This window comes from Leucoraja erinacea, chromosome 2, assembly GCF_028641065.1.
Source record: "Leucoraja erinacea ecotype New England chromosome 2, Leri_hhj_1, whole genome shotgun sequence".
NCBI lineage: Eukaryota > Metazoa > Chordata > Chondrichthyes > Rajiformes > Rajidae > Leucoraja > Leucoraja erinaceus.
The window spans coordinates 85,261,795-85,275,682 of NC_073378.1; the positions used below are offsets into that span (position 1 = coordinate 85,261,795).

At 40.6% G+C, this 13,888-nt stretch overlaps 1 protein-coding gene across 3 annotated transcripts in view; it reads right to left on the reverse strand.

Annotated features, from left to right (window-relative positions):
• The window catches only part of cpvl (carboxypeptidase vitellogenic like), a 90,689-nt gene that overhangs the window by 59,467 nt on the left and 17,334 nt on the right, over nt 1-13,888 (reverse strand). For all 3 annotated transcript variants that reach the window (XM_055660018.1, XM_055660027.1, XM_055660009.1), the window contains 4 exons: nt 11,380-11,567; nt 7,951-8,069; nt 2,667-2,781; nt 1,343-1,401 (listed from right to left, as the gene is read on the reverse strand). In XM_055660018.1, coding sequence (XP_055515993.1) covers nt 1,343-1,401; nt 2,667-2,781; nt 7,951-8,069; nt 11,380-11,566 — 480 coding nt within the window. In that variant the 5' untranslated portion in view covers nt 11,567. The remainder of the gene's footprint in view (nt 1-1,342; nt 1,402-2,666; nt 2,782-7,950; nt 8,070-11,379; nt 11,568-13,888) is intronic.

The following is a 13,888-nucleotide window of genomic DNA, read 5'->3' on the forward strand; positions in this document are numbered from 1 at the left end:
TCTACACAAATTCGGGTTATCTCAAATTCAGTAAAAACTACAGGAAATAGCCAACTTCTTTCTAATTTTGTTTTGAGCACATAAAATAGCAGCAAATCACAACTGAACTAAATGTGACCTCGCTTCTGTCTTGGCAAATTACATTTCATATCAATATATGGAAAAAGTACTGCAAATAAAAATCAAAAAGGGAATGTATACTGGTACAGCATTTTCATATAAAAATCCTTCTGCAGCAGAAGGAAAATGAATAAATGTGAAACTGGTCAGTTGTAAGTGTGTATAAAGTTAGCAAGGTGCTGCATAAAGATTCTACACTTGTAAATTATAGAAAATACTTCTGATTTACTGTCATCATATTTGAAAGGCTTTTACGAGAAGAACATTTCAAAACTTGTGTACTTTAAAAAACAAAGATAAATGGTGGAAAGCCATTCATTATATCCACGCATGTTTAATTATTCAATTTAAATTGTGTGGTCTGTAGAAATTACCAGAATATTTCTTATTCATATACTTGCTGAATAACATGCTGCATGCACCATAGATGTTATTATTTGATCATTTAATTGGAACCAAAGCAAGCAAAACAGATGCTAACATCTTCCACTTTAAAGTGGTAATTTTCAATGTTTTTCATAGCTCTAGAGGACAATCCTCCATGTCTGAAAGTTATTCGGATCTCAAACGCATTGGCTAAATGGGGCAAAATAAAGATGGTCTCGTCAGTCAAAATGTTATTACTTAAATTAGTAATTATTAAAAGAGTTATAATCCAAAATATGTATTTTAATGGTGAAAAGGCTGAATTTAAGTCTCTGGGTCCTTGACTTGCTTGCACATTCTCCATGCATGGGTGCACTGCTCTTCAATCTGCTGATTTTAAGAGAATGCAAATATGGTATTGTTTGCACTTTCACTTGGATTTTGGAATGATCTGCAAGCTTAAACTGTTCTTTATTCTATGCTGGAACTAATTTTTAATGGCATATTGCAACTGTCAGTAATGAAAGAGGGCTTACGGTATTTATTTTAGTTACTGCAATATAAATACTTTAAGGGACCTTGCTAGTAATGTAAACAATAACTTCCTCCATGACATTTTCAGAGTTTTAATTAAGATAAAAGTGGATATCGAGTGTTGTACTGGAAATTGAAAACAGGAATTCATCATCAATCAACAAAACTTCCCATAAGAGTACAAATATGAGTTGTTTTCATTCAGGAATCCAATTTAAGAAGCTCGATAGATCTAATAAAATCACTTCTTGGACATGTATTTCTGAATCCTACTACTAAATAGCTAATTCAATTAAACCCACATAACAATTAGAAAACTTACAGGATTGTCGATGTACAGCATTGAATACTTTGATGTCCATGGGACCTTGCGGGCTTCCACTAAATTCGAGCAGTAAGGAAAAATAATTTTTGATTAACATGTAAATAGTGAAAAAAGATCAATCTTCCATAACAATGATTCTCAATGGCAACAAAATTCTTTACACTGTCTGTAAACATCGACAAACATTTTGAGGACTGATAACATGATCTGAAAATGGGAACCCATTTATACACTGGATGTTATTTTGTCTACGCATTGTCCATGACCCTGATGATATCCAATCTATGGTAATCCATACTGTGGGCAAAAGGTCCTGTTCCGTGCTCTGTAGATACAGAGAACTGCAGATGTTGGTTTACAAAAAAAGTGCTGGATTAACTCAGCAGGTCAAGCAGCATCTCTGGAGAACATGGATATATGATGTTTCGGGTCGGGATCCTTCATTAACTATTCATGTTTTTCAGAGATGCTGCTTGACCCACTCAGTTACTCCAGTCTATGTATTTTGAGTGAGAGGGAAAACTGAGAATCTTGGAGAAAATCCATGCAGTTATGGGGAGAACGTACAAACTCTGTGCAGACAGCACCCGTAGTGGGGATTGAACCTGGGTCTCTGGTGCCGCAAGCGTTATAAGGGAGCAACTCTACCGCTGCACCATCGTGCCGCCCTTTACTTTACTATTCTTTTGTTCTACGCAGATTATGCACTACAATCTTGCACGTGTCATTGTATGTTGTATTTATCATTACTGTATGTATACTATTTATCCCGTGGGATTCATGTGAACAAGGAGTTTCCTCAAAACCTTTTCTACATTTCAACAAAAAACTAATCTGAAAAATATCTGAACAGCACTATCAAAGCCCTACATCCTTTTTTGTTTGTTATATAAGTAATAGAATGATTACTTTCACATCAGTTGCCATTAAATAAGGAAACGGAAGAGGCATTGATTATTCACACACAAGTATCATTTTAATGATCATCTGATCAGAGTACTGTGCACTCTGGTGGAGGAGGAAGGTAAAGCAGATATCAAAATATGTTACATAAACTATTTGGAAGTATTTCCTTCCTAAATCATGGTATTCATAAAATATACATGATTAACTAACTGCAAGCACTATATATTTTATCTTAACATTCAAAATTAAAACAATGTTGGATAAAGTAAGAAATCCCAACTCGCGAGTTTCATTCAAAAACTGGATGATTCTTCAAATTATTTGTGGGAGAGACAAAAAGAGACTCAAAAGAAAAGTTAAAGAAACACTTTATTACAGGAAACATTCAGCCTTATCGGGAAAAAGTTGCACTTACATGTCAGGTTTTTAGTTACAACATAAGGCCCATGTTCAACAAAAATGCCAAAAATAGATGAACCTCCAGGGCCACCTTGAAGCCACAACAGCACAGGAGCATTTTCAGGACGAGTCTGAAAATTAACATTCACAAAAATTATTATCATGGTAAATGACATTGATTAAAAATGCCAGTGAGGATATATAGCAAAGTGCTTAGCATCAAAACTAATGTAAATTATAAGGACTCAAGAAAATCAATGTTTCATCAGAAGAAACACAAAAGAGACCATGAACAGAAATAGGGCAGCTTGATAAATCATCGGGATAAAATATCATCTTTACAGGCACTGCAAATCTCTGCACATGCAGAAGTCATATGATGAAGATATACTCCATACCATCCTATCAACTTTTATTGGAACCTGCAGGACTGTAAAAGCAACAACCTGCTCGTATTAAAGTAAATTGTGCTGCGGAAAAAAGTATCCAGAGAAAAGCAATCATACAATTATATAAATATGTGGCACAGAAATAACCCCTTCCAGCCCACCTTATCCTACTGACCAATCATTTGATAATTTTAGCTGTATTTCAAATTTGCTGATGATATATGAAAATAGGTGGAGGGGCAGGTAGTGGCAAGGAAGCAGGGACTGCAGAAGAGACAGTATTGAGACAGCGGGTAGAGAAGTGACAGAAGGAATATAGTGTAGCAAAATGTAGAGCCATGTATTTAGGAAGTCGGAATTAAGGCGTAGACTATTTTCTAAATGGGAAGAGAATCCAGAAATTGGAGGTGCAATTGGAGGACTTGGGAGTGGTGCTGCTGGATTCCCAAAAAGTTCATTGGCAAGTTGAATCATTGGTAAGGAAGGCAAACGTTCCCCCCCATGCTTTGAGAGGTGGGGGACAGTCCCCCCCCCCATGTTTTGTAATCCGGACTTTATCAGACGCTTTGTAAGGGCTGAATTGGCCCGTTCGCAAGCCTTTCAGCACCCAGCACGGCTTAAAATCAAACTGCTGTATCGAGGCGATCGAGGCTCCCGATTTTGAAGCCCCCGCCGGCCGATAAAAGCCCCCGTGAATGGGCCAATTCAAGCTCCACGATTTGGGGAAGAGGAAGCTGCTGTTGCTGGAGTTCGGAGTCCGTCACCAACCCAGGTCAGCTCCCGATGTTACCGTCCACAGGGCCACGGCCGAAGTCTCGCATGTGTGCGCATGCACGCGCGCGGCCACTAAGAAATTGTGTCCCCCATGTTTTGATAGCGATTTCTGTGCCTGCTTGTGACTACATGCGTTCCCTCGGAGGTGATTCAGTGTCTGTATTAATTGGCCTTGTATATTGTCCCCAATGTGTAGGGAGTGGATGAGAAAGTGTGATAACAGCGAACTACTGTGAATGGGTGGTTTATGCTCGGCGTGGACTTGGTGGATCGAAGAGCTATTTCCACGCTGTATCTTTAAACTAAACGAAAAAGTCTATAACTCCCCAAAAGTGGCAACACAAGCAAACAGAGTGGTAAAAACACATATGGCACAGTTGCTATCATAGGTCATGCATCAAGTATAAGAGTCAGGAAGTCATGATGCAGCTTTATAGGAGTTTGGTTAGGCCGCATTTGGAGTATTGAGTGCTCTCCTAGTCACCCCACTACAGGAAGGATGTGGAGGCTTTGGAAAGAGTCCAGAGGAGGTTTAACAGAATGATGACTTGATTAAGGATATTAGCTACAGGGAGAATTTGGACAGACTTGTGTTATTGTCTCCAGGAAGCTGGAGGCTGTGAGGAGACCTGATAGAAGTGTAAACAATTATGAGAGGCATCCAAAACCTTTTCCCCAGGAGGCCAAAATTAAATAGTAGAAAGCATAGTTTTAAGGTGAGAGGGGTAACATTCAAAAGAGATATGCAGGGCAACTTTTCTTTTTTTTTTTAAATATATTATTATTACTACAGATTACTACAGAGATTATTACAGAGGGTATGGAGAGAAGGCAGGTACGGGATACTGAGTTGGATGATCAGCCATGATCATATTGAATGGCGGTGCAGGCTTGAAGGGCCGAATGGCCTACTCCTGCACCTAATTTCTATGTTTCTATGTTACACACAGGCGGTGGCAAGTGCCTGTAACGTGCCGCTGGGGTTGGCAGGTGGGGCAGATACAATAGTGGTATTTAATAGCAGTTTGAATAGGCACATGGATATGCATAGAATGGAGGGATATGGATACGTGCAGGTAGACAAAAGATAGTCTTGGCATCATGTTCAGCACAGACATTGTGGGCCCAAGTGCCTGTCCTTGTTCCATGTTCCATCATGCACAACATTCCCCCTGCATACAAAATGAAAAATAGAACCAAAAAGAATCATATGAGCAAGAGAGAGAAGCAAATAAAAAAAATAATGAATGAAGACAAGAGAAAGATGACAGAAACTGTATCTCCTATTCAATCTGAGAATTCATCACAAGGACAGTAAAGGTTTAACATCGTTTTCAATTCCCTTCCCAGCAGGAAACCGAAATAAAGTTACTCCAGCCATGACAAGCCGTCACACTGGTTTAATCTGATCAGGTTTAGATTTCCTGTACACTCATGTACTTGGGTTTCAGTTTTTGCCAATATTGCCACTTAGGTCAAAGTGCAGCTCAGCTCCACAGCGCCATCTGGCCAAGGTTTGCAAAAGTGGGATTCTCCCTCAACTTCCACGGAACTTTTTTTTTGCAAATCAATATGTTAACATTAAATAAGAGCAAATAGCTACTTAAAAAAAAAGTTTTTCTTTTTAATGAAAGATATTCCTCTTAGTTTATATCATCTTTAATTCAACCAGCCTTGTTTGTTTCCCCAGATGTCTCTCACTGTTCTGGCCCCAGTCTCTCACCCCCAACAATCTACTTCTGTTGGCTTCCCATCACTTCCCTCTCCCTAATTTTGATTCTTGCGGTCCAAATTTCTCTGACCATTTGAACAGCCTGGATTTCTCTTCTCCGTGTCCATTCCATGTCGTTTCTACCCAGTTACCTTCCTCTTACTCTTTCACTTTCATTATTTATACAGTTTTTCATTTCCACTATTTAGTTTCAGCCACATTCGTCCTGTGTGCTGCCTAAATAAGCTCTCAGAGCTGCTCTCTGACCTGCACAAGGAATGATTGGTAACTTTGCGGATGACATGAAAATAGGTGGCATTTTAGAAAGTGAACAAGGTTAACAAGAATTACTGCGGGATCTTAATCAGCCTGGTAGGTGAGCCGAGGAATGGTAAATGGGGTTTAATTCAGATTAATGTACAAAAACATGAAGGCTGTAGATAGGATGAATGCATATAATCTTTTTTCCCCAGGATTAGGAAATCTATAATTAGAGGGCATAGGTTTGAGATGAAAGGGGAAATATTTAATAGGAACTATTTCACGCCGGGTCGTATGTATGTGGAACAAGCTGTCAGAGAAAGTGGTTGAGGCAGTTTCCCCCCCAATCAGCTTGAGAATCTTTTCTCTATTCAATAAGGAAGACAAAACAATAACATCCACCAACGCCTTCTTTACAAGCTGAAAATATTTTTTTTTTCCATTCTTTCATTATAACTTTTCTGAAGCATCAACATCATGGCTTTGCACTTTCTCCAGTAATGCATGCCCTGACCAGGGTCCTGTAAATCCAGTCATTTCTCCCTTGATGGAACATTAGGTTCCACAAGAGGCATTGCTGGAGAAGTGAACAGTCGTATTTGTGGCTGGAGGGCAGAAACTGCGAAGAACCAGTGGCAATTTTAATTTTAACACCTTGGGGGTTATAAGGCCCACTCAAAGTATCTCAGGCAATGCAAATGCATTTGCAAAATTGATTGTAACAAACAAGCAGCTTTATAAATGAATTACATAGATAAAGATATAGAGACTAGAGAAATCGAGGTCCAAGCGGCATGAACATTGCAATATGGAGGGCCATAAGAGCAAAAAGGTTGCCAACATCATCAGACTCACACCATCCTGGTCACATACTCATTGCTCCATTGCCATCGGGAAGAAGGTACAGAAGCCTGAAATCTGTAACATCCAGGTTCAGCAACAGCTACTTCCCCACAGCCATCAGGCTATTAAACATGACATCAATAAGCTCTGAACAATAATAGTCTATTATTATGCGTTATCTGTTATTTATTGTGTGGATATTGTCTACAGACACACTGAACTTTTATCTCCCATTCTGTGTTATGTTTACATATTATGTTGTGCTGCAGCAAGCAAAAATTTCATTGTCCCATCTGGGACACATGACAATAAAACTCTCTTGACTCTTGACTTGAATTTGTTAACTTTCCCACCTAGCTTTGAGCAGAAGAAAGCTCAGTGGGCTGTTTGCAGTTCCTTCATAAGAGTTATTATTGTAGATGTTAAAGAGTCAAGGCCCCAACTATGATCCACTTGTCAGCTCACTAATTATGTTATTCCTATTTCGTTACATGCCTATTAATTAACATTCAATTAGCAATAGCTTAAGCCACAAGATCTTATTTTGTACCTTTTCAAATCCTTTTTGAAATTCCTCCAGTTTTTGAAAATACTGCAACCATTGGTTTTCTCTTATCAATGCTAGTTGCATCCTCAAATAACTATTAGAATCTTATTTCATAAAACCTTGTTGATTCAGCCAAATCATATGATGATTTTTTTTTTTTTTTTTTTTTTTTTTTTTAAGTGTCCAGTTACTTAATCCTTAATGATAGATTTACACTCCTAGCATGGACCAAGCTAATTGATCTACAAGTTCTTTGGTTTTCATCTTTCTCCTATGAATAATACTTTTATTAGGTTCCAATTCACATGGCCTTTGCAGCTCTATGTTAGAGAAGAGGATACAAATGCTACAAAGTTCCAGTGATTTAATCAAACACACTGTGCAGAGGAAATAACTTCATTTTTCAAAGTTTTGATGCAATACTGGCTCATATTTTCTTTTATCTTACTTCAGCTGCAAACGATTTACAAGATGTGAACTTTGCAGCAAGTTGATTGGCAAAGTGTTGTTTTTCTTAAATCCTGCTTTCCCAATTAAAAGTTCCACTATAGGTATTGTCTGGGTTTTGCGAAAAACACTCATACATCCAGTAATCATAGGGAAATACAAATACAATATTTAATTCTCCCATCATTTAACTTCTAGAATTCTTTCGTTTGATATTATTAATCAAAGCAAGTCAAAAATAAAAATCTATCCTCAATTGTTGTTACATTCTTTCAGTAGTTTTCCAAGGAAGGGTTTTTGTCTCATTCACATGGTTATGAATATTTACCTGTGCAGGGAAAAACCAGAAGAAAAGGTTGCTGTTATGGGTCTTATTCACCGTCAAATAGCCCGAGTAGCTCTTCACACGTGGGCCATCGAGAGGCCCCACTAAACTTAGCTCCCTGGCTGAAAAAACAAAGAGATATCTTCACAATACAATGCACTGAATTTGCTGAAAAATCAGTTTCAAACTCTCCATAGAATTCATTAAAAAAAATCTTTAAAATGCTAACTCATCCCTCAAACAAAATTTTAAAAAACTGTCCTGAATACAGACCATTAACCAAGGTTGCTGCTTCAAGGCTACTGGATGAATTGCTTATAACTACATGGAAATTCAGGATTTGAATCATATTCTGTAATTTGATACCCAGATGTTCTGAAGCAGGGGAAGATTAACCCAGATTATTTTTTTACCATCAGAATAAGCAGATTAAGGGAAAATATGATTAACATATTTAAATTCATGAAAGATTTCAATCACAAGAAGGCGAAAAAATTGCAGAAAACAGCATTTTGTGGAGAAAAAAGTTCATGGGAAATGAATAAATATTTGAAAATGAAAAAAAGATTAATTTCTCAGGTGGAAGAGGGTCAGAGGCACAGTTTAGACATAATACGCTGAACAGTCTGCTGCTGTGCTACATATATTTTAGGTATTAAAATTAAAATAGGTGTTATAAGTTATAATGGGTCAGTTTACGTCATAATTATGCATGCGTCTGTGAAATGCGTGTGCTGGTTGATTGTGCAGTATGCGTGCTGCTTATGTTTGTTGATTGTGTCCCTTTTTAAAAAGCTACTGTAATGCGCCTTTTTAAATTGCCCCTCGGGGACGAATAAAGTGCTTTGAAACTTGAAACTTGACTATTTCACAAACTTGGTTTACGTCCTTCTGCCTTATCAACATTACTGGATATATACGAAATCATCCACTTTGTGCTTCTTGTGAATACTCGATTTTAAATCTGAATGAACCACAGAGTCATAGAGCACAGAACCAGGGCCTTTAGCATAAACCTACTTCAGCCCAACTTACCCATGCTGACCAAGATAAAAAAATAAGCTGTGCCTCTGACTCGCGTCTACTAGAGAAATTAATATTTTTTTCCATTTGGTCTACACTAGTCCAACCAGCCTGCATTTGGCAAACTGTTCCTATCCACGTATCTGTCAAAATGCCTTCTAAATATTGTTATATTACCCGCCTCACCTATCTCTTCAGGCAGTATGTTCCATATACCTACCACCCTCAGTGTGAAAAAGATGCTGATCAAATCTTTTCCCTCTCACCTAAAACCCATTTCCCCTTGTTCTTGATTCCCTTACTCCGGGTGAAAGAGTAAGCATGCACCATATCTATTCCCATCTATGACCCTACCTTCACATGTCTATAAGATCATCACCCCCCCCCCACCAGCCTCCTGCACTCCAAGAAATAATGTCCTAGCCTGCCCAACTCCCTTTAGTTCAAGCCTTCATGTTGCACTGAACCCAATTGCAACACCTCAAGATCCGCAATGAAATCTCTTGTTAATCTACTCCTCCTATCTTTTTAAGACTCTCCTGTCGGATACCAATGACCACTTTCCTAGTTTAATTTCATATGTCAGATTTTGTTTTGAGAAGTTACCTGGGAGAATCCAATGCATGAAGTCCTAAAAACCTCTTGTCATTGCTTAAAAAGACCCAAGCAGGCCACAAAGTATAACTTTGAAGTTAGGTAGCTATTGTGGAGAGAGGATCTCAAAGGGTCATTGATTCAAAACTTCAATCCGGTTTCCTCTCTTCAGATATTGCCCGAGATGCTGAATAATTTTAGCATTCATTAATTTTATTTTAGATTTTTAGCATCTGAACTGTTGTGCACTTCAATAAAATTAGACAGAGCAGGGGAAACGTGTCCTTGTAATTGTTTACTTAGAATATTTGACATGAATTAGTCAATAGACAACAGGTGCAGGCGTAGGCCATTCGGCCCTTCAAGCCAGCACCGCCATTCAATGTGATCATGGCTGATCATCCCCAATCAGCACCCCGTTCCTGCCTTCTCCCCATATCCCCTGACTCCGCTATCTTTAAGAGCCCTATTTAACTCTCTTGAAAGTATCCAGAAAACCGGTCTCCACCGCTCTCCGAGGCAGAGAATTTCACAGACTCACAACTCTGTGTGAAAAAGTGTTTCCTCATCTCCGTTCTAAATGGCTTACCGCTTATTCTTAAACTGTGGCCACTGGTTCTGGACTCCCCCAATTGGGAATATGTTTCCTGCCTCTAGCGTGTCCAAACCTTTTATAATCTTATATGTTTCAATAAGATACCTTCTCATCCTTCTTATTCCATATGACAGTCATCCTGGGAATTAACCTTGTAAACCTTCGTTGCACTCCCTCAATAGCAAGAATGTCCTTCCTCAAATTAGGAGACAAAAACTGCACACTGTACTCCAGTTGTGGTCTCACTAGAGCCCTGTACAACTGCAGGAAGACCTCTTTGCTTCTATACTCAACTCCTCTTGTTATGAAGGCCAACATGCCATTCGCTTTCATCACTGCCTGCTGTGCCTGCATGCATACTTTCATTGACTGATGAACAAGGACCCCCAGATTCCATTGTACTTCCCCTTTTCCCAACTTGACACCATTTAGACAATAATCTGCCTTCCTATTTTTGCTACCAAAGTGGATAACCTCACATTTATCCACATTAAATTGCATCTGCCATTAATCTGCCCATTCACCCAACCTGTGCAAGTCTCCCTGCATTCTCATAGCATCCTCCTCACAGTTCACACTGCCACCCAGCTTTGTGTCATCTACAAATTTGCTAATGTTACTTTGAATCCCTTCATCTAAATCATTGATGTATATTGTAAATAGCTGCGGTCCCAGCACCAAGCCTTGCAGTACCCCACTGGTCACTGCCTGCCATTCTGAAAAGGACCCGTTAATCCCTACTCTTTGTTTCCTGTCTGCCAACCAATTTTCTATCCATGTCAGCACTCTACCCCCAATACCATGTGCCCTAATTTTGCCCACTAATCTCCTATGTGGGACCTTATCAAATGCTTCCTGAAAGTCCAGTTACACTACATCCACTGGTCTCTCCCTTGTCCATTTTCCTAGTTACATTCTCAAAAAATTAGTCAAGCATGACTAAGTCAAGCAAGCCAACTTTAAAAACGGATATATCCTACATTTTAGCTTGCTATCAAAAACAGTCTAAATCCTAGCAAGAAATTAATTGCCAAAACATGTAAACATATCATTTGTATTCTAATGCTTTTGTAATTAATAACTTTTGTAATCAATCATAAACTAGGTAAACTAACTTGAGGATAAACAAATGGAACAAATCTCAATGTGCTCTTTGGAGCTGGACTCAAGAAGCGTGCCATTTGAAATCGCGTGGACTGTAGATAACTATTTACACTCACCTTTTTCAATTTGTCCAGACTCCAGATAAGGAGTGAGAAAAAGCGGCTTCCCAGGATCAATATCTCCTGTCGGCGGAACAGAAACCTTGTCCTCTTTAAACATGCCATGGAAAAATGAAAACTTCCCAGAAGTGCAGATTGGCTGAATGGAGATGAGCACCATGGCAAATAGTCGTGTCTGCCACATCCTAAAGAAAAGACAGGAAAATAATTTAGACTGGAAACAAAAAAATGTTCTCTCCAGTTGTGGAGTTGTAAATCAAACCGTAATTATTTAAACAGTCTGGGGTAACACACGAGTTAATCTTAATAATTGTAAGAATGTGCTTTATAAAGTTAACATTGATGCAGATGATGTACATTTATTGGTAATTATGATCTTGCATTACTAACACATTCTCAGTCTAGATCAATCCCACTGTTCATTAAGCAATCTCTGTTGAGAATTCACCATTGTTACTAATTGCACTTTGAGGAGGTTCACGTGTTGTATAAACACTCAGTTTAATATTTAAACAATACGGCTCAACAAAAAGGCAAGGTATGTGCGTGTTAACGTGTTGACTGTGAAGTGAAGCCCAGCCCCGTCATCCGCTGCACGCCACCTTTGTTCACCCAGGTCAGCGTTGATTGGTCGGCCCAGATCACGCCAGGTCCACGCAGGTGCTCGAGCTCGATGAACGACGGTTCAAGACCAAGGTGGCTCGGCCCGTCACATGATCCCCCCCCATTACCGGAATATTGGAGGCGGTTAGGCTGTCGAGTGAGGCAGCCTGATCTTGTGCACGTGTTCCCTGTGTTCGGGGTTGCAGCAGGTTGGGTTGCAGCAGGTTTGGTCGTGATGGCGGACGCTTTCTACAGCGGGGTTGTGCCACCTGCACTGGTTGGTCAATCTCCACATGTGCCGGCTTCAGCGGTTCTCGTGTCTGCCGCCCATGTCGATGAGGAAAGCCATGGCGTCATTTTGCAGTACTCTGAAGGGTCCCTCATAAGGCTTTTGCAGTGGTGTATGGTGGGAATCTCGGCGAAGGAAGACATAATGACAGTCCTGGAGGTCGGGTGGGACGTATGTGGTGGTGAGACCGTGTCGGGATGTTGGGACTGGAGAAAGCGTGCCCACCATCTCACGTGTCAACGAGATCGTGGGCGGTTCTTGATGTCCATGCGCCGCCGGGACAAAGTCCCCTGGGACGGTAAGCAGGGCGCCGTACACCAGCTCGGCAGAGGAAGTTGCCAGGTCCTCCTTTGGGGCAGTGCGTATAACTAGCATGATCAACGGCAATTCGTCCATCCGTGCGCCGTGCCTTGACGGATGCCTTCATGTGCCGGTGAAAACGTTCCACTAGGCCATTTGCTTGCGGATGGTAGGCCGTTGTGTGGTGCAGCTTAGTGCCAACTAGCCAGGCCATTGCGGACCACAGCTTGGAGGCGAACTGCGCATCGCTGTCTGGGAGGGCACGTGCTGGATGGCCAGGTAGAGAGCGAGGAGCTCCCGGTCAAAGGCGCTGAATTTCAATCCACTCAATCAATCAACCTTTATTGTCATCTTGCAAAGCAATAGTTGTACAGTGCAAAATGAGAAGACGTTTCCCAGGGAATACCGGAGCATCGCACATGAAACTTAAACCATTTCACACATAATAACAGCAAAAACAATCCAGTCCCTGATAAAACAGTATAAATAGTTAAAAGCAGGTAAAACAGCAACATTAAAATACAGTAAAAACAATCATTAAAATGTCCAGGGCAGCTGATTTGAGTGGCCAGTGCCAGAGTTATTAAAATGTCAGTGCAAAGCTGCAGAATCAGGTGACTGAGTACAGAGTGACTGTTTAGCAGCCTCACAGCCTGTGGCAGGAAGCTGTTTAGCAGTCTGGTAGTCTGGGCTTTGATGCTACGGTATCTCTTGCCTGATGGCAGGAGATCCAGGTGTGTGTGGAGGTGGGTGCAGTTTGTCCTTAGCCATTCTCAGAGCTTTTTTCACACAGCGGCTCTGGAACAGTTCTTGTACCGAGGGTAGGGAGACGCCAATGATCCTCTCTGCTCCCCTCACTACCCTCTGCAGAGCCTTCCTGTCTGAGCAGCTACAGTTGGAGTACCACGTGTTCATGCAGTAGGCGAGTACAGACTCCACCGTGACCCTGTAAAAAGTCAAGAGGATGTTGGTGGGGAGCGAGGCCTGTTTGAGTTTCCTCAGGAAATACAGTCGCTGATGGGCCCGTTTGACAATCCCAGTGTTGTTCCTGGACCAGGTGAGACTGTCTGTAATTTGCACTCTGAGGAACTTTATGCTCTCCACTCTCTCCACCGTGGTGCCACTGATGTTGAGGGGTGTGTGTTTTGGCTGCGCCCTCCTGAAGTCGACAATCATCTCCTTTGTTTTGTCGACATTTAATGCTAAATTGTTGTTGCCGCAGCAGTCCACTAGTTGTTTTACTTCCTCCCTGTACATTGATTCATCATCTCCGCTGATGAGTCCCACCACTGTTGTGTCATCCGCGAATTTTAT